This window comes from Pygocentrus nattereri, chromosome 23 (assembly GCF_015220715.1).
Source record: "Pygocentrus nattereri isolate fPygNat1 chromosome 23, fPygNat1.pri, whole genome shotgun sequence".
Taxonomy (NCBI): domain Eukaryota; kingdom Metazoa; phylum Chordata; class Actinopteri; order Characiformes; family Serrasalmidae; genus Pygocentrus; species Pygocentrus nattereri.
In genome coordinates this window covers 843,385-868,859 of record NC_051233.1, presented here as the reverse complement: position 1 = coordinate 868,859, position 25,475 = coordinate 843,385, and the positions used below count along the sequence as shown (strand labels likewise).

At 46.3% G+C, this 25,475-nt stretch overlaps 1 protein-coding gene across 2 annotated transcripts; it reads left to right on the top strand.

The window, feature by feature from the left end:
- The first annotated feature begins 65 nt into the window (after positions 1-65).
- Positions 66-24,120, top strand: apooa (apolipoprotein O, a). 2 transcript variants are annotated; one of them, XM_037533129.1, is made up of 10 exons: positions 66-144; positions 1,934-2,035; positions 2,971-3,090; positions 6,000-6,032; positions 9,394-9,448; positions 11,057-11,152; positions 18,319-18,410; positions 20,770-20,853; positions 22,014-22,061; positions 23,827-24,120. In XM_037533129.1, exons 1-9 carry the CDS (start codon positions 136-138, stop codon positions 22,059-22,061), a joined length of 639 nt encoding a protein of 212 aa, XP_037389026.1. In that variant the 5' UTR covers positions 66-135; the 3' UTR covers positions 23,827-24,120. The 2 variants fall into 2 exon arrangements, with proteins under 2 accessions (XP_037389026.1, XP_017540560.1); XM_017685071.1 differs by lacking the exon at positions 6,000-6,032.
- The last annotated feature ends 1,355 nt before the right edge of the window (positions 24,121-25,475 follow it).

Below are 25,475 nucleotides of genomic sequence, written 5' to 3'. Positions count from 1 at the left end.
TAATATGAATAATAATAATGTGTATTAAAACTCTTCCTCTGTGCTGGCGCTGCGCCGCAGCTCTCCAGCAGGGGGCGATACGCGCCGCACTGCGCTCACCTTCAGCTCCAGCGGCTGCAGTGAGGAAGCCGGAACATGTACAAGGTGAGAACTGCAACTTTAGACAGTCTGACTGATCCATTATTAGTTATTGATCAGATTATCGATCGGGCTGCTGTTCAGAGCCCCCTGCGCTGTTTCCGTTAAAGCGCTTATAGTCAGCACGCCTGTTTCTCCTCCTCGCCGGGTCTGCTGTGGAGCAGTGAAGGACACTTTAAAGGAAAGCAGCTCCACTTTCAGCCCTTTCGGCCCCTTTTTCAGCGAAATTTAATCCCTGTGCTTTATAAAATGGTTATAACGCGAGTTTGTGCCCCGCTGTTTGGGGTAAATGTAGATTTGAACACGTGCTCCTTCAGTTCAAGCGGATAAATTCGAGTTTTTCTCTTTTTAAAATGTAAATATTACTCTGTAAAATATGCGGGATGCGTTTGTAAAGAAACGCTGTGCTTTAAATAAGATTTCACCCGGTTAGTTTTCTTTTTCTAGTATTTTTCCCCTTTAATTTGACACTAATCGGTTTAGCTGCACTTCCCGTCTGCGGCCACCAGATGTCGCCGCTGTGCTTTAAAAAAGCCTGCAGGGTCGCTGTTTAACTTTCAGAGCTGGGCGATATGGAGAAGATAGTATATCACGATACTTCACGATATTTTCACGATTATGGTGTGTAATGCAACGTGCAGATGGTCAGTGATCTTAAATTACTGACAATGTGCACGTTATAATCAGAAAACCATATGCAGGGGAATTTTCCACAGTTTCTGCCTAGTTCAGTGGTTGAGATGTAAACAGTCATTCAGAGTGATTTGATGTGAAATAGTTCACTGTATCTACACTATATTTCCAAAAATATTCAGTCACCCATCCAAATCACTGAATCCAGGTGTTCCAGTCACTTCCGTGGCCACAGGTGTATAAAGCCGAGCCCCTCGGCCTGCAGACTGCTTCTACAGACATTAGTGAAAGAATGTGTCGCTCTCAGGAGCTCAGTGAATTCCAGCGTGGTACCGTGATCGGACGCCACCTGTGCAGCAAGTCCAGTCGTGAAATTTCCTCACTACTAAATATTCCACAGTCCACTGTCAGTGGGATTATAACAAAGTGGAAGCGATTTGGAACGACAGCAACTCAGCCACGAAGTGGTCGGCCACGTAAAATGACAGAGCGGTCAGCGGATGCTGAGGGGCATAGTGCGCAGAGGTCACCGACTTTCTGCAGAGTCAATCACTACAGACCTCCAAACTTCATGTGGCCTTCAGATCAGCTCAAGAACAGCGTAGAGAGCTTCATGGAATGGGTTTCCATGGCCAACAGAATACTTTTGGAAATTTAGTGTACCGGGAGATTTTCCTCTACTGCAGTCAGTGCACTTAAACTTACTCGAAATATGCAAATGACAAACATATTAACATACATATTCATGCAGTTTTAAATATTTTTGAGATTGCTCCCAGATTGTCTGAAAGCTTGGAAAACAAACGGCTCCTCAAACAAATCGAGCTTCGCCGCTCACTCGAAGCTGGATGACCGAACTGAAGTCCTTATTCTGGACGCATGCTGAGAGGAACCGATCCACTGGAAAAGAACTTTGGGCCTCGTTCACCAACAGATCTTAAGAAGAAATTTGAGTCGTTTTCTCATCTGTGAAGCGCTCAGTTACCCAGTGTTCCACACCAAACCGCTCTCCATGACTTGGTTTACACCTTAATCGTTTAATAACTGATTAGATTAGTGATTAGGTCACTGCTCCTCCTCTGTTCGTATTCACTGTGGTAACTTGGCTCATCAATGTGACGGTCTCTGTTGTGTTTCCATGGCGACGGCGGATGTGGAGCAGGTGGGGGGTATAGCCGGACTCTCGGGGGCTCTGGGCCTGTGGTCAGCGTCCGTTCTGGCTGCAGAAGGTGAGAAGCCCAGCGAAGGAATCGGCATAGACGAGGTAAAAACACGCGCTGACGGTCTGATCGCGGTCACTGATCAATAAGAACGTCTTTAAAACGGATAAATCAATTTTCTCCATCATCATTGATTATGTGGCTCCCGGCTGGACTCCGTCTTACAGGTGGCTGCTACTGTATTTAGTTACACTCTTAAAAACGGTGGTTCTTCAAGGGTTCTTCAGTAAAGAGAATGGGTCTGTTTAGGGCCATGAGTTCTCTGTAGAACCATTGCATGCTTAAGATGGAGAGTGTGTTATGGTTCTATACAGCACCAAAAAGAGTTCTGCTATTGTTACAACCCTGACATTGAAACATTAGAAGAACTTTTTTAGAGCTACATAGAGCCACTTTCAAAAAGGTTCTATACAGAACCATATATAACACAATCCCCGTCAAGCTTGACGTTGTATTAATTAACGAACCCATTTGGGTGCTACATAGAACCGTTTTCTAAAAGGGTCTATGATGCTCCGTGTGCAACACATTCCCCACTAATCTGAAGAACCATTGTACCTTGCAAAGAAGCATTTAAGCATGGAAATGGTTCTGTATGTGCTCATGGTTCTAAATACAGCCGTTCCCTTTACCAAGGAACCCTTGAAGAACCATTTTTTACAGAGTGTGTGGTAATGTACTCCAGGCCAGGGTTTCTCAAGCACCATCTGGTGGTCCTCGGGCCAATACTGAGGGGGTCCGGTGGTCCATTGTTGGCCGGTGATGAGATTTTGCCATAAAAATCAGTGGAAAAAATGATTCACGTCCAATTTTATGTTTCAAAATGAATTCACTTCAGAATTTACATCTGAAGGTCAATTAAAACTGTAAACACGCTACCGGAGTTTGGAATCAGCGGCTTTAATTGATTATTTTGATTGTTGGTCTTGAAAATCGTTCATCCTGGTGTAAGAGTAACTGTAGCGTCTCTGTTCTGCAGCTTTCTCTCTACACGACCCCCCCGCAGAATCTCCGCTATGTGGAGCCAGAGAGAGGGCAGGTGGAGGAGGGCGTGGCCACAGTCAGGAAACTGGCAGAACCTTATACCTCCTGGGGACAGGTACACACTCACTTACCTGGGGGACAGGTACACACTCACTTACCTGGGGGACAGGTACACACTCACTTACCTGGGGGACAGGTACACACTCACTTACCTGGGGGACGGGTACACAGACACTCACCTGGGGGACAGGTACACACTCACTTACCTGGGGGACAGGTACACACTCACTTACCTGGGGGACAGGTACACACTCACTTACCTGGGGGACAGGTACACACTCACTTACCTGGGGGACGGGTACAGTGTCACTCACCTGAGGGACAGCTACACAGACACTCACCTGAGGGACAGCTACACAGACACTCACCTGGGGGACAGGTACATAAGATATTGTTTACACAACATTAACTTTTCATCAAATTCAAATGATAAAATATCTTGTCTTCCTTTTACACACACACGTGGTCTGGATTGAAAGTTTGGACACAGCTTCTCCACTCGGACGTCACTCAGTAGTTTCAGAATGGCTTTATTACGCTTAATAACTGACATTAATATTTTAAGGCAGAAGTTGCTCAGTGTCGAGTTCGGCTCTGCATGGGCTGCTGCTTTCTGTCTCTCTACGCTGATCTGGGATCAGTTTCTTCTGTCTGTCTGATCCTGAATCAGTGCTGCTCAGCTTCCTGCACTGCTACCCAAACACACCTGACCAGGACCCTCTGATACACACGTTCTGATCAAATCAGCTTGAAGTGTGATAAACCACTGATGTTCACACGTAACAAACACAGCCAGCACTAGAGGGCGCTAATTACTCACTTTGAGAGTACAGGACCATGACATGAACGTATGGAGGCCTCACGTATCATCAAGACAAAACACACACACACACACACACACACACACACACACATATATATATATCAAACATTCTCTAGAAATATTAATTTTCCAAGTAAATTTGAAGCATTTCTATTGGTCCGTTTATCATGAAAGTTTCATGCAAAATAAACAGCAAAAGGAGATCTAAAATTTTGTTCCAGCAGCTTTATTTATATTCATAATGTAAATATTATATTTTGTATAATAGATCTATTACTTTTAGGCCGTGTTTATCTAAAACTACTGTTTATTTATTTGTGAGTATCTGAGTTTTGATTGGTCATTACTGGTTAGTAGAAGTTCAGGGTCAGTCCTGAAGCGAATCTGAAGTGTTTCCAGTGAACGTAATCATAAATATGAATTTGAAAGTTCGTCCAGTGAGAGACACTCAGTTTGTAGAGTTTCTCAGAAACAGAGGAATTCCCAGCTAAACACAGACCCCAGAAACCTGTTCTCTGTTTACAGTGCAGTTACGGTAAATTTACTGTCCTTACCCCATATTTATCTGTATGGAGTAAATACTGGAGATGTGAGCCGACCCCCACCCCCCACCCCCCACCCACCTCTACCCCACCTCTACCCAAAGACACAAAGTCAAAACGAAATGATAAACATTACTATCAGTTTCAATTATACTAACTCTAAAAATGCCGTTTAAATTATATCTGTTTTAATTACTGTCAGTGATAATTATTATTAGTTGAAATGATGCTTTCTTTAAAAAAATACAATTGGTTTAAATTATAGATCATCCAGTTAGTATCCGTTTAAACTCTATCTACCTAAATAACAGTTAGTTTAAATTGTGATATCAGTTTAAATTATTGACTTAAATTTCACGACCTACTTTCTAAATTTCACTACTAATACTAATTTTTAATGTGTCAAATTTTCGTGATAATTAGAACAAGTTAACACATTTTTTACACACGTAAATCTGACATTTTCCTCTATAATTTCTATTTATTGGTTGAATTTAACGTTGGGGGAAAATATAAAATGTGCTGTAACTTTTACACAGGCCACATTTTATGTTTAGTCCCTACGGTTTAAATTCAGTAAACAAACAGTGATTGTGCATTAAAGTGTAGAAGTTTGTCTCTGTAACTTATTTTCACTTAGATCATCAACAAAAACATGGAATTTGACCAGATTTTTCATATAACTGCATCTCGCAGTCAACAAATACACTCGCCGGCCACTTTATTAGGTACCCCTTGCTAGTAAAAGGCTGGACCCCCTTTTGCCTTCAGAACTGTCTTAATTCTTCTTGTCAGACTTTCAACAAGGTGCTGGAAACGTTCCTCAGAGATTCTGGTTGGTTATTTGAGTTCCTGCTGCCTTTCTATCATCTGGAACCAGTCTGCCCGTTCTCCTCTGACCTCTCACATCAACAAGGCATTTTCGTCCACACAACTGACCGCTCACTGGATATTCCCTCTTTTTCGGACCGTTCTCTGTAAACCCTAGAGATGGTTGAGCGTGAAAATCCCAGCAGATCAGCAGTTTCTGAAATACTCAGACCAGCCCGTCTGGCACCAACAACCACGCCACGTTCAAAGCCCCTTAAATCCCCTTTCTTCCCCGTTCTGATGCTCGGTCTGCACTTCAGCAAGTCGTCTAGACCACCTCTACAGGTCTGAATGCAGTGAGCTGCGGCCGTGTGATTGGCTGATTAGCTGTTTCTGTTAACAAGCAGCTGAACTGTACCTAATAAAGTGGCTGGTGAGTGAATATTACATGAAAAAAAATTGGTTATTAGTGTTTCAACCCTGAAAAACCATATCAGTGTTTCCCTAATAACAAGAGTAAATTCCACTTTGATGCTTAAGTCTATAAAACGTATGTACTTCTGTACTTGAGCTTGAGTAAAAAACAGTTTGTCCTTTTTTTTCCACTTTGACTCGTTTACAGAAGTTTTGTACTTGTCTGTGATTGATCTTCATCCTTGATCATGAAGCTCAGTATTGATCTTTTGATTATTTGTCATCTACATGCTGTGATTTTAGTGTTTTCTCATTTTATTTTGAATCTCTTGGTCGTGGTTTTGCTGTCCTGGTCCTCTGATGGTCACCTGTCAGCAAACAACCGACATGGCTAAAGAGAAAGTTCAGGTACTCTGCTCTGCTGCTCTGCTCTGCTGCTCTGCTCTGCTGCTCTGCTCTGCTCTGCTGCTCTGCTCTGCTCTGCTGCTCTGCTCTGCTGCTCTGCTCTGCTGCTCTGCTCTGCTGCTCTGCTCTGCTCTGCTGCTCTGCTCTGCTGCTCTGCTCTGCTCTGCTGCTCTGCTCTGCTGCTCTGCTCTGCTGCTCTGCTCTGCTGCTCTGCTGCTCTGCTGCTCTGCTTTGCTGCTCTGCTCTGCTTTGCTGCTCTGCTTTGCTGCTCTGCTGCTCTGCTCTGCTGCTCTGCTCTGCTGCTCTGCTCTGCTGCTCTGCTCTGCTCTGCTGCTCTGCTCTGCTGCTCTGCTGCTCTGCTCTGCTCTGCTGCTCTGCTCTGCTGCTCTGCTCTGCTGCTCTGCTGCTCTGCTTTGCTGCTCTGCTCTGCTGCTCTGCTGCTCTGCTTTGCTGCTCTGCTGCTCTGCTCTGCTGCTCTGCTCTGCTGCTCTGCTGCTCTGCTCTGCTGCTCTGCTTTGCTGCTCTGCTCTGCTGCTCTGCTTTGCTGCTCTGCTGCTCTGCTCTGCTGCTCTGCTGCTCTGCTCTGCTGCTCTGCTCTGCTGCTCTGCTCTGCTGCTCTGCTCTGCTCTGCTGCTCTGCTCTTCTGCTCTGCTCTGCTCTGCTCTGCTGCTCTGCTGCTCTGCTGCTCTGCTCTGCTGCTCTGCTCTGCTGCTCTGCTCTGCTGCTCTGCTCTGCTCTGCTGCTCTGCTCTGCTCTGCTGCTCTGCTGCTCTGCTCTGCTGCTCTGCTCTGCTGCTCTGCTCTGCTGCTCTGCTTTCTGCCCTCATTGCTGTTTTCTGTTGAGTTTTTTGCATAAATTCTCTGCAGACTTTTCTGGCTGTTTGTCCAGGTGGGTCAGTTCACCTCAGGCCACCTGACTGACCATCTCAGATTTGCTTTATACTTTCAGGAAATTACGCCGTCATGTCCAGAAGACAGTGTGCAAAATGTTGGACTTGTATCTTTATCAGTTTTTGAGATATAGAGCCTTTAAAAGTGGGCCTGACTCAAATTTTTACTTAATTTTTTTTATATTTAAAAGATGTGAAATTTAATAAGTCATAACTTTTGACCTTTTCATGCTGGAAGCTTGAACTTTACAGACGTTATTCCTTAAAAATAATAAGCAAATCTGAGATGGTTTTATGGGAGAAAATGTTCTGATATTTGCCGTTAAAGCCGGATTTAAGTCTGAGATTTCCCTGAGACGGGAGAAGCTTCCTGCGTCAGTTCGAGGCTCGTCTTCCTCTCAGAGGAAGCACACAGTGTGACTTCCGACCTCCTGAGAGCTGAACAGTGAGTTTAGGGCAGAAGTGGATCAAAGCCGTTCAGGGAAAACTCCGATTCAGCTTTAGCGCTGAAGCTACGAGGCTAATGCAGCTAACATTAGAACCTCATACCCCACCAATTAGCATGATGCTAACTACATATTAAGGCGATCACGCTTGCTTGAAACCGTGCAGGGAAACAGTTACAGCGTCCAGACACTTTTCATTTTTGTTATTAAAGAAACTTCCACTGCAAATGCATTATGGGTGGGCGATACGGCAAAAACATTATATTGCGATACTTGAAAAGATTTTTAAGTTGGAACAGACAAAATACTGTAGTGCCACATATAATAATACTTAAAATATTAACAATAATACTATAATACTATTTAGTAATATTAATTGTAATTATATTTTATTATGTTATAATAATATCAATTAGTGTGGTAATAGTACTAATACAGTAATTAGTAGTAGTGATAATAATAAGTCATTTTAATTATTGAATAACGATAAGACAAATATATAGATAAAAATAATAATAAACCTACGACTGCTGCAATTTTTTGTTCGATGTTTTGAAAACTGCAGTAAATCCAGTTAAACAGGTACAATTTTGCTCACTTTATTATAAAACAATGATTTCTTTTATTTTGAGCTGAATTGTATTTTAATTTATATTTTGTGCTGATAAACATAATTAAAGACATTTAAAAATGGGAAAACTGACACATTATTAAAGCTGCAGAAATAAAAGTATGTTTATTATTCCTGAATGAAATAAGAAAGGTGGCTGGTGTTTAATGGACCTGCAGCTGCATTAAGTTGCATCTGATTGGCTCATTGTCAGTTCTGCTCTGTCACTGATTGGCTGGGAGAAAATGAGCTGATCTTTGCTGGTTCAGGTTTATGATTGTGGAACATGTGACAGAACCACAGACACTAATATCAGCTCAGTGTGTCCTGATTTACGAGCCCAGGAACCGGGTTTGTTTTATTGTTTATGGTGCTGGAGGGTAAAAGTTGCTGCTTTTGACGAGTTGATGTTTAAACCGATAATAAACCGTTTGTCCTTCCTGTTCTGGAGGAAAGCAGTACGTCTCAACTCCAATCAAGATCTCTGTGTAGGAGTTATTCCACGTTAACTCGCTCAGTTCCTGGCAGGTCATGGAATAATAGGAAAAAATTCCAGAAAAGATTCAAATACAAACACACGCGGAAATTCAAAATTCTGCTCCAGCTTGTTTCTCTGATCAGGTCAAATCCAGAGTTTCACTATTTACCAAATGACTGATCTGAGCTGAAATATTAACTGGGCTTAATTTCAATGTTAGTAACAATAATCTTTCATTTAAAATCAGTTTTAAAGTTTAATTCTTAGAAATTCCTACAGTACATTAATTTGTAGACTTTATACTTTTTGTGTGAAAACATGAAATTTTATCTTTGAAATTTAAAGTTTTTAGATTTTATATGACTTTTTCTTATTTTTATTTTAGACATATTACCAAATCAAATCTATGAATTATTCTTTTCTGCATGCAACATTTTAAAATGCAATATGATATGAGCTACATCCTGAATTTAAAATGATTTCACAAAAAAATTATAATTCATAGAATTTGTAGAAGTCTAGGGAAGCTTTTAAACACTGAGAAACTGAAACACCAACATATTAACTTGCTGTGTGCATTTATTAATATGAACGCAGTTGATTTAAAGTGAAATGTTCTTTATGTTGCAGTTACTTTCATTATTATTTCAGCTCTGATTGGTCATCCTGTAAACGGTAAAACTCAATGTTTATCATGTGAACCTGCTGAGGGAAATTAGAAAAATCCATAACTAAAAAACTATTTGGAGCGCAGTTTCAGAATTTTGTATGAATTAAATAAAGAATTTTTCTTGAACTTTGTGAAATCCTCAATGGCCTGGCAGGCTGTCGGTGAGTTGGCTTGGAATGTCCCATGTGAGTGTTTTTGAGGTGACGCTGAGAGTTTTTTGGCTTTGTCTAAAGAGTTTGGCCTGATTTTTCTGTTTTCCCCTTGAGTCCAGGGCGTGTACGGAGCGGTCAAGCCTAAAGTGGATGGTGCAGTTCAGTTTGGACAAGGTGAGAGAAACACGCACTGAAGTAGAGAAAGACGCTTAAAATGCATTAAAACCTAGAAAACTTCATCCTTTAAAAAGTGGTGGTAAAGTCTTGAGTCAGATAATATTGATGATACACTATGATAATTAATATATTATAAATATTTGATATAATAGCTATAAATTCACAGTATATAATTATATTACAATATATCACAGCTCTACATGTTCATTAAGTATTGAGTAAGACATTGAGTTAATAAGATTGAAATGGTATAAATTAAATATTAATATAATGTAATATATATAAATAAACTTAATATAAATATAAATTTTAAAAATGTTTGACCTCGTAAAATGTATTTTTTGCAGGGGAAAAAAATCATAAAATGATTTTAATGTTATGAGAATTTATAATAAAATTATTATCTGGAATGAAGTTCTAATCAAATCATTTTAATTGCATTGATTAATTTTCAGGATAAAATGTATTTCCTTGTATTAAAAGGGGATTAGGAGGGGCCTGGAGAAGGCGCTTCACCTGGCATCCCAGTCTAGGTACCTCAGGCCGCTGGGTGTCATAGCACTAACACAGCAAATTGCCATGGAGACAACCCTGAGTCAACGATCAGCAGGTGTTTGGTGTTTGGGGAGTGGGGGAAGGGATAAAAGAGTCTCGCTGCAGTGATCTTCTGGAGGAATTGTTGGCCAAGGCCAAGGCCAGTGCCGATACGGGGAGCCGAAAGCAGATTAACAGGATTATTTTGGCCTTCAGGCCAGTAGTCGCATTTTCACGACTGCTCATCTAGTCCGTTTTGTCCATCAGGTCTCTCAGTCGATCCATGTTCCTTTGAAAAGCCGCCAGCTTCTCCATGATGTTTTCCGAGTTGTGATTTTGTGGTCACAGTCTGAGTGTTGACAGCTCTGCCCACCACGTCAATCATGTCGGGCAGCTTTAAGGGGCCGTGGACAGCTGTCCTCATTTTCCAGGGCATTTCCTCATACACCAGGGCAATGCCCAATCCAATCAGCTAAACACCTGTGATCATGGTTCCGAATAGGTAGACGTCCTCAATATCCTCCACGGAGAGAGCCGGCGCACGACTCGCCACCTCTCCCACGCGTCCATCGTGTAGCCAGCTGCAAACGTTCCGGCAGGACAGGCTGGTTCCCCCCAACCAGGACTTCTTGTCGAGATAGTCTCTCAACGCAATTGACACCATTTGATCAAATCCATTCTTCTTAGTTTGAAGAGCAGCGTGGAGGGAGTCTCTCAGTAAAGACAGTAGACTAGACAAGACTGGAGAAGCGAAGCAGGAGAGATCAGGGAGAGGAGAGGGAGAAAGTGCGACCGCCTTCGTTGAGAGCCAGAGAGGAAAAATAGGAAATATTGAATGAGTGTCCAGCTTATAGAATGTAAATCTGCAGTGTATAAGCTGTTCTAGAGTAAAGTACCAGCGGTTATTAGTAAAGCTTTAGAACAGGAGTGTTGATCAGGAGAAACACGTGATGAGAAGTGTTGTGATGAACAGGCTTCCTGTAGGAGCTGGTTCTGCAGATCACCACTGATGACTACAATTCAGAGATTGTTGGTTTACTGACTCGATTCTGTTCCACTTTAATGTTCTAGACTCTTACACATATCTGAAGAACCCTCCATCGGAGTTCTACCCCAGAGCCGGAGTGATCGGCTTCGCTGGGATCCTCGGGCTCTTCCTGGCGAGAGGTAACATTACGCTCAAAACCCAGTGAGCTCTAAAGCAGTGATGCCGTTATTAAGGCAGAGACATGTACAGAACTATCAGTGTTAATGTAGATGATGGGATAGGAGGAGGAACATTAACGCACTCAGCTAAAGCGCTTGGGAAATGGAGACTGAAACTGAGGAGCAATGACGCTCTGATAAACAGCAGGGGGCGACTCTGATAAACAGCAGGGGGCGACTCTGATAAACAGCAGGGGGCGACTCTGATAAACAGCAGGGGGCGACTCTGATAAACATCAGGGGGTGACTGATAAACAGCAGGGGGCGCTCTGATAAACAGCAGGGGGCGACTCTGATAAACAGCAGGGGGCGACTCTGATAAACAGCAGGGGGCGACTCTGATAAACATCAGGGGGTGACTGATAAACAGCAGGGGGCGCTCTGATAAACAGCAGTGGGCGACTCTGATAAACATCAGGGGGTGACTGATAAACAGCAGGGGGCGCTCTGATAAACAGCAGTGGGCGACTCTGATAAACAGCAGGGGGCGACTCTGATAAACATCAGGGGGTGACTGATAAACAGCAGGGGGCGCTCTGATAAACAGCAGGGGGAGCTCTGATAAACAGCAGGGGGCGCTCTGATAAACAGCAGGGGGAGCTCTGATAAACAGCAGGGGGCGACTCTGATAAACAGCAGGGGGAGCTCTGATAAACAGCAGGGGGAGCTCTGATAAACAGCAGGGGGAGCTCTGATAAACAGCAGGGGGCGCTCTGATAAACAGCAGGGGGAGCTCTGATAAACAGCAGGGGGCGACTCTGATAAACAACAGGGGGCGACTCTGATAAACAGCAGGGGGCGCTCTGATAAACAGCAGGGGGAGACTCTGATAAACAGCAGGGGGCGACTCTAATAAACAGCAGGGGGCGCTCTGATAAACAGCAGGGGGAGCTCTGATAAACAGCAGGGGGCGACTCTAATAAACAGCAGGGGGAGCTCTGATAAACAGCAGGGGGAGCTCTGATAAACAGCAGGGGGCGCTCTGATAAACAGCAGGGGGCGACTCTGATAAACAGCAGGGGGCGACTCTGATAAACAGCAGGGGGAGCTCTGATAAACAGCAGGGGGAGCTCTGATAAACAGCAGGGGGAGCTCTGATAAACAGCAGGGGGAGACTCTGATAAACAGCAGGGGGCGACTCTAATAAACAGCAGGGGGAGCTCTGATAAACAGCAGGGGGAGACTCTGATAAACAGCAGGGGGAGCTCTGATAAACAGCAGGGGGCGACTCTGATAAACAGCAGGGGGCGACTCTGATAAACAGCAGGGGGAGCTCTGATAAACAGCAGGGGGAGACTCTGATAAACAGCAGGGGGCGCTCTGATAAACAGCAGGGGGCGCTCTGATAAACATCAGGGGGTGACTGATAAACAGCAGGGGGCGCTCTGATAAACAGCAGGGGGCGACTCTGATAAACATCAGGGGGTGACTGATAAACAGCAGGGGGCGCTCTGATAAACAGCAGGGGGCGACTCTGATAAACAGCAGGGGGCGACTCTGATAAACAGCAGGGGGCGACTCTGATAAACATCAGGGGGTGACTGATAAACAGCAGGGGGCGCTCTGATAAACAGCAGTGGGCGACTCTGATAAACATCAGGGGGTGACTGATAAACAGCAGGGGGCGCTCTGATAAACAGCAGTGGGCGACTCTGATAAACAGCAGGGGGCGACTCTGATAAACATCAGGGGGTGACTGATAAACAGCAGGGGGCGCTCTGATAAACAGCAGGGGGAGCTCTGATAAACAGCAGGGGGCGCTCTGATAAACAGCAGGGGGAGCTCTGATAAACAGCAGGGGGCGACTCTGATAAACAGCAGGGGGAGCTCTGATAAACAGCAGGGGGAGCTCTGATAAACAGCAGGGGGAGCTCTGATAAACAGCAGGGGGCGCTCTGATAAACAGCAGGGGGAGCTCTGATAAACAGCAGGGGGCGACTCTGATAAACAACAGGGGGCGCTCTGATAAACAGCAGGGGGAGACTCTGATAAACAGCAGGGGGCGACTCTAATAAACAGCAGGGGGCGCTCTGATAAACAGCAGGGGGAGCTCTGATAAACAGCAGGGGGCGACTCTAATAAACAGCAGGGGGAGCTCTGATAAACAGCAGGGGGAGCTCTGATAAACAGCAGGGGGCGCTCTGATAAACAGCAGGGGGCGACTCTGATAAACAGCAGGGGGCGACTCTGATAAACAGCAGGGGGAGCTCTGATAAACAGCAGGGGGAGCTCTGATAAACAGCAGGGGGAGCTCTGATAAACAGCAGGGGGCGACTCTGATAAACAGCAGGGGGCGACTCTAATAAACAGCAGGGGGAGCTCTGATAAACAGCAGGGGGCGACTCTGATAAACAGCAGGGGGCGACTCTGATAAACAGCAGGGGGAGCTCTGATAAACAGCAGGGGGAGACTCTGATAAACAGCAGGGGGCGCTCTGATAAACAGCAGGGGGCGCTCTGATAAACAGCAGGGGGAGACTCTGATAAACAGCAGGGGGAGCTCTGATAAACAGCAGGGGGCGCTCTGATAAACAGCAGGGGGAGACTCTGATAAACAGCAGGGGGAGCTCTGATAAACAGCAGGGGGCGCTCTGATAAACAGCAGGGGGAGCTCTGATAAACAGCAGGGGGCGCTCTGATAAACAGCAGGGGGCGCTCTGATAAACAGCAGGGGGAGACTCTGATAAACAGCAGGGGGAGCTCTGATAAACAGCAGGGGGCGACTCTGATAAACAGCAGGGGGCGACTCTGATAAACAGCAGGGGGCGACTCTGATAAACAGCAGGGGGAGCTCTGATAAACAGCAGGGGGCGACTCTGATAAACAGCAGGGGGCGACTCTGATAAACAGCAGGGGGAGCTCTGATAAACAGCAGGGGGCGCTCTGATAAACAGCAGGGGGCGACTCTGATAAACAACAGGGGGCGACTCTGATAAACAGCAGGGGGCGACTCTGATAAACAGCAGGGGGCGACTCTGATAAACAGCAGGGGGAGCTCTGATAAACAGCAGGGGGCGACTCTGATAAACAGCAGGGGGCGACTCTGATAAACAGCAGGGGGCGACTCTGATAAACAGCAGGGGGCGACTCTGATAAACAGCAGGGGGAGCTTTGATAAACAGCAGGGGGAGCTCTGATAAACAGCAGGGGGCGACTCTAATAAACAGCAGGGGGCGCTCTGATAAACAGCAGGGGGAGCTCTGATAAACAGCAGGGGGCGACTCTGATAAACAGCAGGGGGAGCTCTGATAAACAGCAGGGGGAGCTCTGGTAAACAGCAGGGGGCGACTCTGATAAACAGCAGGGGGCGACTCTGATAAACAGCAGGGGGAGCTCTGATAAACAGCAGGGGGCGCTCTGATAAACAGCAGGGGGAGCTCTGATAAACAGCAGGGGGCGACTCTAATAAACAGCAGGGGGAGCTCTGATAAACAGCAGGGGGCGACTCTGATAAACAGCAGGGGGCGACTCTGATAAACAGCAGGGGGAGCTCTGATAAACAGCAGGGGGCGACTCTAATAAACAGCAGGGGGAGCTCTGATAAACAGCAGGGGGCGACTCTGATAAACAGCAGGGGGAGTTCTGATAAACAGCAGGGGGAGACTCTGATAAACAGCAGGGGGCGCTCTGATAAACAGCAGGGGGCGCTCTGATAAACAGCAGGGGGAGCTCTGATAAACAGCAGGGGGAGCTCTGATAAACAGCAGGGGGAGACTCTGATAAACAGCAGGGGGCGCTCTGATAAACAGCAGGGGGCGCTCTGATAAACAGCAGGGGGAGACTCTGATAAACAGCAGGGGGAGCTCTGATAAACAGCAGGGGGCGCTCTGATAAACAGCAGGGGGAGCTCTGATAAACAGCAGGGGGCGGCTCTGATAAACAGCAGGGGGCGCTCTGATAAACAGCAGGGGGCGCTCTGATAAACAGCAGGGGGAGACTCTGATAAACAGCAGGGGGCGACTCTGATAAACAGCAGGGGGAGACTCTGATAAACAGCAGGGGGAGCTCTGATAAACAGCAGGGGGCGACTCTGATAAACAGCAGGGGGCGCTCTGATAAACAGCAGGGGGAGACTCTGATAAACAGCAGGGGGAGACTCTGATAAACAGCAGGGGGCGACTCTGATAAACAGCAGGGGGAGACTCTGATAAACAGCAGGGGGAGCTCTGATAAACAGCAGGGGGCGACTCTGATAAACAGCAGGGGGCGCTCTGATAAACAGCAGGGGGAGACTCTGATAAACAGCAGGGGGAGCTCTGATAAACAGCAGGGGGCGACTCTGATAAACAGCAGGGGGAGCTCTGATAAACAGCAGGGGGAGACTCTGATAAACAGCAGGGGGCGCTCTGATAAACAGCAGGGGGCGCTCTGATAAACAGCAGGGGGAGACTCTGATAAACAGCAGGGGGAGATCTGATAAACAGCAGGGGGCGCTCTGATAAACAGCAGGGGGAGCTCTGATAAACAGCAGGGGGAGACTCTGATAAACAGCAGGGGGAGCTCTGATAAACAGCAGGGGGAGCTCTGATAAACAGCAGGGGGCGACTCTGATAAACAGCAGGGGGCGACTCTGATAAACAGCAGGGGGCGACTCTGATAAACAGCAGGGGGCGCTCTGATAAACAGCAGGGGGAGCTCTGATAAACAGCAGGGCGCGACTCTGATAAACAGCAGGGGGCGACTCTGATAAACAGCAGGGGGAGACTCTGATAAACAGCAGGGGGAGACTCTGATAAACAGCAGGGGGCGACTCTGATAAACAGCAGGGGGAGACTCTGATAAACAGCAGGGGGAGCTCTGATAAACAGCAGGGGGCGACTCTGATAAACAGCAGGGGGAGCTTTGATAAACAGCAGGGGGAGCTCTGATAAACAGCAGGGGGCGGCTCTGATAAACAGCAGGGGGAGCTTTGATAAACAGCAGGGGGAGCTCTGATAAACAGCAGGGGGCGACTCTAATAAACAGCAGGGGGCGCTCTGATAAACAGCAGGGGGAGCTCTGATAAACAGCAGGGGGCGACTCTGATAAACAGCAGGGGGAGCTCTGATAAACAGCAGGGGGAGCTCTGGTAAACAGCAGGGGGCAACTCTGATAAACAGCAGGGGGCGACTCTGATAAACAGCAGGGGGCGACTCTGATAAACAGCAGGGGGAGCTCTGATAAACAGCAGGGGGCGCTCTGATAAACAGCAGGGGGAGCTCTGATAAACAGCAGGGGGAGCTCTGATAAACAGCAGGGGGCGACTCTAATAAACAGCAGGGGGAGCTCTGATAAACAGCAGGGGGAGACTCTGATAAACAGCAGGGGGCGACTCTAATAAACAGCAGGGGGAGACTCTGATAAACAGCAGGGGGAGACTCTGATAAACAGCAGGGGGCGCTCTGATAAACAGCAGGGGGCGCTCTGATAAACAGCAGGGGGAGCTCTGATAAACAGCAGGGGGCGACTCTGATAAACAGCAGGGGGCGACTCTGATAAACAGCAGGGGGAGCTCTGATAAACAGCAGGGGGCGCTCTGATAAACAGCAGGGGGAGCTCTGATAAACAGCAGGGGGAGCTCTGATAAACAGCAGGGGGAGCTCTGATAAACAGCAGGGGGCGCTCTGATAAACAGCAGGGGGCGACTCTGATAAACAGCAGGGGGCGACTCTGATAAACAGCAGGGGGCGACTCTGATAAACAGCAGGGGGCGACTCTGATAAACAGCAGGGGGCGACTCTGATAAACAGCAGGGGGAGACTCTGATAAACAACAGGGGGCGACTCTGATAAACAGCAGGGGGCGACTCTGATAAACAGCAGGGGGCGACTCTGATAAACAGCAGGGGGCGACTCTGATAAACAGCAGGGGGCGACTCTGATAAACAGCAGGGGGAGCTCTGATAAACAGCAGGGGGCGCTCTGATAAACAGCAGGGGGAGACTCTGATAAACAGCAGGGGGCGACTCTAATAAACAGCAGGGGGAGCTCTGATAAACAGCAGGGGGAGACTCTGATAAACAGCAGGGGGCGACTCTAATAAACAGCAGGGGGAGACTCTGATAAACAGCAGGGGGAGACTCTGATAAACAGCAGGGGGCGCTCTGATAAACAGCAGGGGGCGCTCTGATAAACAGCAGGGGGCGACTCTGATAAACAGCAGGGGGCGACTCTAATAAACAGCAGGGGGAGACTCTGATAAACAGCAGGGGGCGCTCTGATAAACAGCAGGGGGCGCTCTGATAAACAGCAGGGGGCGACTTTGATAAACAGCAGGGGGCGCTCTGATAAACAGCAGGGGGCGCTCTGATAAACAGCAGGGGGCGACTGTTCTACTGTTACTGTACAGCGTCTACATTAGAACAGATCCCTACGGTTCTACTGTTACTGTACAGCGTCTACATTAGAACAGATCCCTGCGGTTCTACTGTTACTGTACAGCGTCTACATTAGAACAGATCCTTACGGTTCTACTGTTACTGTACAGCGTCTACATTAGAACAGATCCCTACGGTTCTACTGTTACTGTACAGCGTCTACATTAGAACAGATCCCTACGGTTCTACTGTTACTGTACAGCGTCTACATTAGAACAGATCCTTACGGTTCTACTGTTACTGTACAGCGTCTACATTAGAACAGATCCTTACGGTTCTACTGTTACTGTACAGCGTCTACATTAGAACAGATCCCTACGGTTCTACTGTTACTGTACAGCGTCTACATTAGAACAGATCCCTACGGTTCTACTGTTACTGTACAGCGTCTACATTAGAACAGATCCTTTATCGGCTGTCTGTAACGCTCTGAGCTGCTACCGAGATAAAAAGTGCTCTATAAACAGAAGTATTATTACTAATATTAATATTATTATTATTTTGTCTGTACAGACACACACAGTAGATCCTGTCAGTGCTGATAAGTTCCCGAAGCGTCGGGTTATATTTAGTGTTGTAGAACGTTTGAAGCTCTGAACGCTCAGCCTGACGCTGTTGATCTGATTCTAGTTATCTAGGTTTCACTTTTATTGCTCCATCTATTCATTTTATTATCGCCACGTTATTGTTTTACGTAATCTGTCCCTTTATTCATTACGTAATGTTTTAAGTTAAGTTTAAGTAAAGATGACCGTGTCCGTATGTCCCTCCAGGTTCCAGGCTGAAGAAGCTGGTGTATCCCACAGGTCTGATGGCTGTAGGTGCCTCGCTGTACTACCCGCAGCAGGCAGCCACCATCGCTAAGGTAGGCAGCGTTTCGGTGCTGAGTGTCGAGACAGGGGGGGAGCGAAAATATGACTCCACACGTAAAAACCATGAGCAGTGAGGAAAACGGCACGAGTTATTACAGGGTGGTGATGGCAAAACCGCCTCTATTACAGCTGAAATCTTCCCCACGAAGTGGAGAAACCCCCAAATAAAAGAGCGTCACTTCATTAACAGCCACTAGCGCCGCTCTGTAGGCGACCCTGCCCGTCTGCAGGGGCCTGTATTCCGTTGTTAACCCAGCGGGCTGAGGGACGAACGCTCAGGGCGCTTTCACCAACTATCCACCTGATCAGATTACAGCAGGAGGTTAAACACTTCCTCTTTCACACACTGACCCCCCCGTCACCCCCCCCCCCACCCCACCCCACCCCCCCCCCAACAGAGCAGAGACAGTTTCCCCTTCAGCGCCACTGTTTCCCACAGATAAGTGCCGTTTTCAGCTCACAGGGGACTTTAACCCTTATTATTACTGCTGATTCCCAGTGCTGTTTAAATCCAGTTCCACATATGAAGGAGAACTCCACCAGTTTTTAGAAAGTTATGCATAACGTCAGTGGGTGAGGTGTAAACAGATTCTGAGGGGTTTGGTGTGAACTGGTCCAGACGTCTTTACAGTGGTGGTGATGGGAACCAGGCGTCGCCATGACTACAACACAGATATAGACACTTTATTTACCATCCAGAACCACCAGAGAACCTACACGAGTCTTCTGAGCTTATATGGAATGTTGATGATGGAAAACAGTGGAAAATCTGGAATAATGAGTTTTCTTTGGGGACTATTTTGCCGCACAGCTAGAACAGAGCGTTTCACACCAAACCGCTCAGAACCGCTCTGATTACATCTGAACCAGGTAATTATGCAGACATTTAAAAAAATTGGTGGAGTTCCCCTTTAATTACGTTGAAGCATGGACTAGAAGAGACTTTGTGAAGAAAGTGCAGCTTAAGCAGCTCCCAGGTGTTTACTGGGGTGTTGCTGTGTTTGCGGTAGTATCCCAGGTGGCTGCTAAGTGGTTGCTAGGGTGTTGTTATGTAGTTGCTACAGTATCCCAAGTGGTTGCCAGGGTGTGGCTAGGTGGTTGCTACGGTGTTCCAGGTGTTTGCTAAGAAGTTGCTAGTTGATTTCATTGGTGTTCCAGGTGGTTGCTAGGGCTTTGCTTAATGGTTGCTGCACTGTCCAAAGTGGTTACTAGGGTGTTATGTAGTTGCTCCCAGGTGGTTGCCAGGGTGTTGCTAAGTGTTATTGTAGTGTTCCAGGTGGTTGCTAGGGTGTTGCTAAGTGGTTGCTATGATTCTTAATGCACAGTTGCTAATAATATGCTGTATATCAGACAACAGTAATGTAGCACAGAGCGATCACTAACATCTCCACTCAGCAGGTTCGAGTCTGCACTTCTGACATTTTTCTCTTTGTTTAAATGTCAGGAAATCGTAAAAGCGCCAGTTTTGACTCCAAAATGAAACAAAAATTCTCCTGTAAAACAAAACTGCAGTCATTTTTCACCGAATTCAGGTCTTACGAAACACGTCCCCTCCTGCTCACAGACGCGGAGGTGATTGGCTTTAGTTTAATCTGCGCTCTGCGCAGTTTCTCCTCTCGTTTGGATGAACGTCTCACTAAACTGCAGTGTGGTTTTCACTGCTGGGGGTTAAAGTCTGACCGGACTCAGCGTTTCTCTCCTCCTGCTGTAAAGCGGCCGTCGCTGTGAGAGTTTCCTGTTCAGGTGTGGCCTCACACAGTCGGCCGTTTCATGCTCTCTTTAGTGCGAGTGCTGACTGACTGACTGACTGACTGACTGACTGACTGACTGATTGACTGATTGACTGACTGACTGACTGACTGACTGATTGACTGATTGACTGATTGACTGACTGACTGATTAATTGATTGACTGATTGATTGTGTGCTGAAAAAGCAGCAGCAGGGGTTTGAAGAGCAGCCGCCCAGAGCGGTGGTCACCGTGGTCACCAGTGGGTGGGACTGTATGGAGGTGATTTCCAGAGCCGAATTTCCTTGCGTCTCCAAAAATAATTTAAAGCCCACTTTTTATTTAATCTTCAGTTAAAACAATCATCAAGTAGGAGTGGCTCATTTTCCAGCTTCATGAAAACAGCGGAAAACCTTTAAAGGCCCCTCTGCTGAAGTTCCTCTGGATTTTGGAAACTCGTTCATTTTCCATTGTTTTCCTTGGACCTTGTGCAAGTGAATTATCTGATATCTGATCCCACAAACATCTAATGAAACATCTGCTTGTACTTGACTGTTTGGACTGGAGATTAAATGAATGTCCCCTGTCACGTGTACTGAAGCGCTGCGTCTGCCTGTCCCGCAGAGCTCAGGGGACGCGCTGTACGACTGGGCCCTGCAGGGCTACGTCGCTGTGGAGAAGCTCGTTACAGGCAAAGCTGCACAGAAGGTACGTCCACCCTGCTTTACATCTCATTTACATTTCCACTCAGCCTGCTTTACATAAACTCAAATCTCTGCTGGAAAAGAGCAGCTTTACTCAGTGAAATGTGGCCAAAAGTATCCGGACAGCCCCTCTAATGAGAGGAATTTACGCAGAAATTTGCAAAAAATAAGTGAAATTCCCCTTTAAGTATGTAAACATTGCATACTTAATCATTTATATCACTTTTCTGTTTAAAGTAGGTTTATTATTATTATTATTATTATTATTATTATTACCTTTTACTCTCTAACCACCTCCACTCTGCCTGCAACTGTTTCATTAGATTTTCACGATTATTATTTTGTCATACGGTCATTATTTTACATATTCAAATTTTTCCCCCTTTTATTTATTTATTTGTTCATTCTTTTTATTCTTGTTTTAATCGTTATTTAATTGTTATTTGTTGTTTCAGTTCATTTTAGTTTCCTTTTTTAATTTTATCCTCCTTTTGTTTTACATTTTTACACTTTAGTTACACTTTTCTTTTTTCCGCTGTTGTTTTATTTATTTAATTATTACTGTTTCTTTTTTATACTCTTACTGGCTTTGAGTCACTTTATTATTAAATTGACCTTTATTTGATGTTCCTGCACATGATCCGTTTCTTTTCCTGCATCAGCTCAGCAACATTGTCACCCTCAGTGTTCTCGGAGGTTAACTGACGGTTGATTGATTGATTGATTGATTGATTGATTTATATATTTTTTAATTTTTTGCTTCCTGTATTGGTCCATTTAGAATTTTCCCCCCATTCTAGACACGCCTCTTCCCCAGGTTTAAATGTCCATTTATTTGTATATTTAATCATTTAAAATGTTTTTGTTATCTAATTAATTGACCAAATTTTTTTATTATGAAATTAGCATATTGCTATAAATATGATATCTGACTGATATCAGAGACGCACATCTGGCCCTAAATGAAATAAGCCTTAAATAATAATAAACACATTATTAAATGAATATCAGAGAGAAGGTGGACGGATGTGCTGTATCGTAATTCTAATGCTGTACTTTCACTTTAATGCGGCGCATTATTTATAATACTGTTATAATAATAAATGCAATAGAAATAAAAACAAGCCAAAGTGACCTTAAGTGACCTTTCATGGTTTCCCGCAGACGGAGAAGGCCGAGGAGAAGCCGTCCAGCGGAGAGGCCGCAGCTTAGGTACAGAACAACAACATCAGCAAAACATCAGCTCCTCCACAGCGGGACGTTACGTCCCCGCCCGCCCCGCCCGGACACGCCCCGTCCCGCCCTGCCCCGCCCAGACACACCCAGCGGGGTTAGGGCGCTCTCGCGTAGCTGCGCCCGCTCACGTTCTGCTTCAGAACCTCCCGTCAGCCCATTTTACCCCGGTGTAGTCGGTCAGCCCATTTTACCCCAGTCAGCCCATTTTACCCCAGTGTAGTTGGTCAGCCCATTTTACCCCAGTCAGCCCATTTTACCCCAGTGTAGTTGGTCAGCCCATTTTACCCCGGTGTAGTCGGTCAGCCCATTTTACCCCGGTGTAGTCGGTCAGCCCATTTTACCCCAGTGTAGTCGGTCAGCCCATTTTACCCCAGTCAGCCCATTTTACCCCAGTGTAGTTGGTCAGCCCATTTTACCCCGGTGTAGTCGGTCAGCCCATTTTACCCCGGTGTAGTCGGTCAGCCCATTTTACCCCGGTGTAGTCGGTCAGCCCATTTTACCCCGGTGTAGTCGGTCAGCCCATTTTACCCCAGTGTAGTCGGTCAGCCCATTTTACCCCAGTCAGCCCATTTTACCCCAGTGTAGTTGGTCAGCCCATTTTACCCCAGTCAGCCCATTTTACCCCAGTGTAGTTGGTCAGCCCATTTTACCCCGGTGTAGTCGGTCAGCCCATTTTACCCCGGTGTAGTCGGTCAGCCCATTTTACCCCAGTGTAGTCGGTCAGCCCATTTTACCCCAGTCAGCCCATTTTACCCCAGTGTAGTCGGTCAGCCCATTTTACCCCGGTGTAGTCGGTCAGCCCATTTTACCCCAGTCAGCCCATTTTACACCAGTGTAGTTGGTCAGCCCATTTTACCCCAGTGTAGTTGGTCAGCCCATTTTACCCCAGTCAGCCCATTTTACCCCGGTGTAGTCGGTCAGCCCATTTTACCCCAGTGTAGTTGGTCAGCCCATTTTACCCCGGTGTAGTCGGTCAGCCCATTTTACCCTAGTCAGCCCATTTTACCCCAGTCAGCCCATTTTACCCCAGTGTAGTTGGTCAGCCCATTTTACCCCAGTCAGCCCATTTTACCCCAGTGTAGTTGGTCAGCCCATTTTACCCCGGTGTAGTCAGTCAGCCCATTTTACCCCAGTCAGCCCATTTTACCCCAGTGTAGTCAGTTACATTGTAATAGCTGCGCCGTTTAAGGTTTAACAGGATAAGAGTTTAAGGTAGTAGTCAGTCAGCCGGCATGTTTGGTGGAAAGTTAGCTCCGTTAGTTTTAGTGCTGGAGCTGTTAGGCTAATGCAGCTAACAGTAATGAAAGCTTATGGCCCACCAATTAGCATGGTGCTAACAGCATGCCTAAACCATCACACACTCGCTTCAAGCGTGTCGGTGAATTTGGCTCCCTGTTCAGCAGCTTCTCACTCAAATTCTCCATTCCACCTTAAATAATGCTACGGTTACGTTGTAATCGCTGTGCCATTTAAGGTGGAACGGAAAGTTCTAGTACATTTTTAGCAAGTTTCCGTGTTTATAGATCACAGTGAATCATACGGAGTCTGACCCCACGTCATCCAGCGGTTAGAGGCTCCGCACAGGCCGACGCAGCTCAGCGTGAGCTAATGATGCTAATTGGTGGGGTATAAGCTTCCATTACCTGTTAGCAATATTAGCCCCATAGCTCCAGCGCTAAGGCTAAAGAAGGATCTTCTGGTGGATCTGAATTAGAAGAATCTTCTCTTCTTTTTTTTGCAGGTATTGCGTCCATGTGGGGTTGCCGTGGCGATGGTGTAGTGTTACCTGTGAGCTCAGGTGTGGCGGGTTGCATAACCGCCCCTCCCCCTCTCTTTTTCCATCTATCTCTCTCTCTCTCTCTCTCTCTGTCTCACTCGCTCCCTGCGGCGCCCCCTTTGTCCTGCTTTTGCACTAGCCTCCTCACCTGCCACTCAGAGCAGAAGGGGGCGTGGCCTGTGTGAAGCGTTTTAAACTACTGCAGGGGATTTTAATGTATATTTATGTACAAACCAAAATAAATGTGATCTGCATTCAGTTGTGATTGTGATGGGTTTTTTCGTGAAAGGACTGGTTATTGATGACGGTCTCAGGTCATTAGTGCATTAATAGATTCATTAGTCTGATGACTGATTGATTAATCAGCTAATCTGTGATGCAGCAAAACGATTATAAAATGATCGATAATGATAATTAAAACATGGTTTTTCTGCAAAATGGTAAAGGGGGTCGGCGCTGACTCAGTAGGGTGTCCAAACTTTTCCACACTCACCATTACTTTTAAAGTTTATCAAAGTGTTTAAACAGTTTGGTGCAAGTCGCTGCTGTCGGAACAAAGCCTCGTATCTCCTGCTCAGTGACTTTACAGGAGAAGGAAAAAACCTACTCTACTTCTAATGGAAGTCAATGGAACCAGATGTCTTTCCAAGTCATTTTGGGTTGTTTGTTTTGATCCATTCATCGTGAAATTTACACACGATGTAAAGCACAACAGGCATTTTCAGATTCTGACAAAAACTCAAAATCGACCAAATTGGAGATACAAGGTTTTGTTCCGGCTGCACTGAAATGTTTTGTTTACTTCCTTTCACTTCAGAGATCAAGAGTTGACGAGATTTGGCCTGTAAAACTGGCTGTTTTTGGAGCCACGTTTCTGGATATGGACTGGACTGTGTACTGTGTTATTTTGAAAAGGGGAGTAAAGGTCAGTTTTCTGTGATACAGGCCCTTTAATGTGTAGGGCTTTTCTCAGTCGGACTCGTGCTCAGACGGAGGCCTGAGGACTCAGACGCTCTGAGGCTGCTTAGTCATGGAAAAAGCAGAGTGAACCAGTTCAGTCCAGAAGTGGACGCCTGATTTCCTGAGTTTGTTGCAAAACAGTGTTGCGTGACGAGAGAGTGAGAGAGTGAGACGAGTCAGACCGCTGTAGTGAAAACACCGCCTGCTCCAGTCGCGCTGCTCAGACCGCAGCGCTGTATCAGCAACAGACGAGTGATACAGGCCTTCGTCGAGCTTCTCACAGCAGATTTGCCTTTGAGGTGATTTAAAGTGAAAGACGTGCCGTTACTGAGTGAGGAGAATATAAACAGGAGTGTCTGAGCTGCTGAGTCGCCTGTAAAGCCTGAAATAATCATTTAAAGTCAGAGGCGTCGAGTTTTTCACACCACGTCGTACGTCTTTAGGTGTTACCGTCACACACAGACTCTGAGAGAAGGTCCGGCTCGATGTTTCGGCCTCAGCTGGCCTCAGAATCGACGTCACACTGCTGCAGATGTGGTGGTGGTGGTAGATCATTCACTCACGTCCTCAGAGACGCTTCACCGAGTTCAGACCGAGCTCTCTCTGAATTCACTTCCAATCAGATTCATCCACTCGAGGACAGTTACACGTTT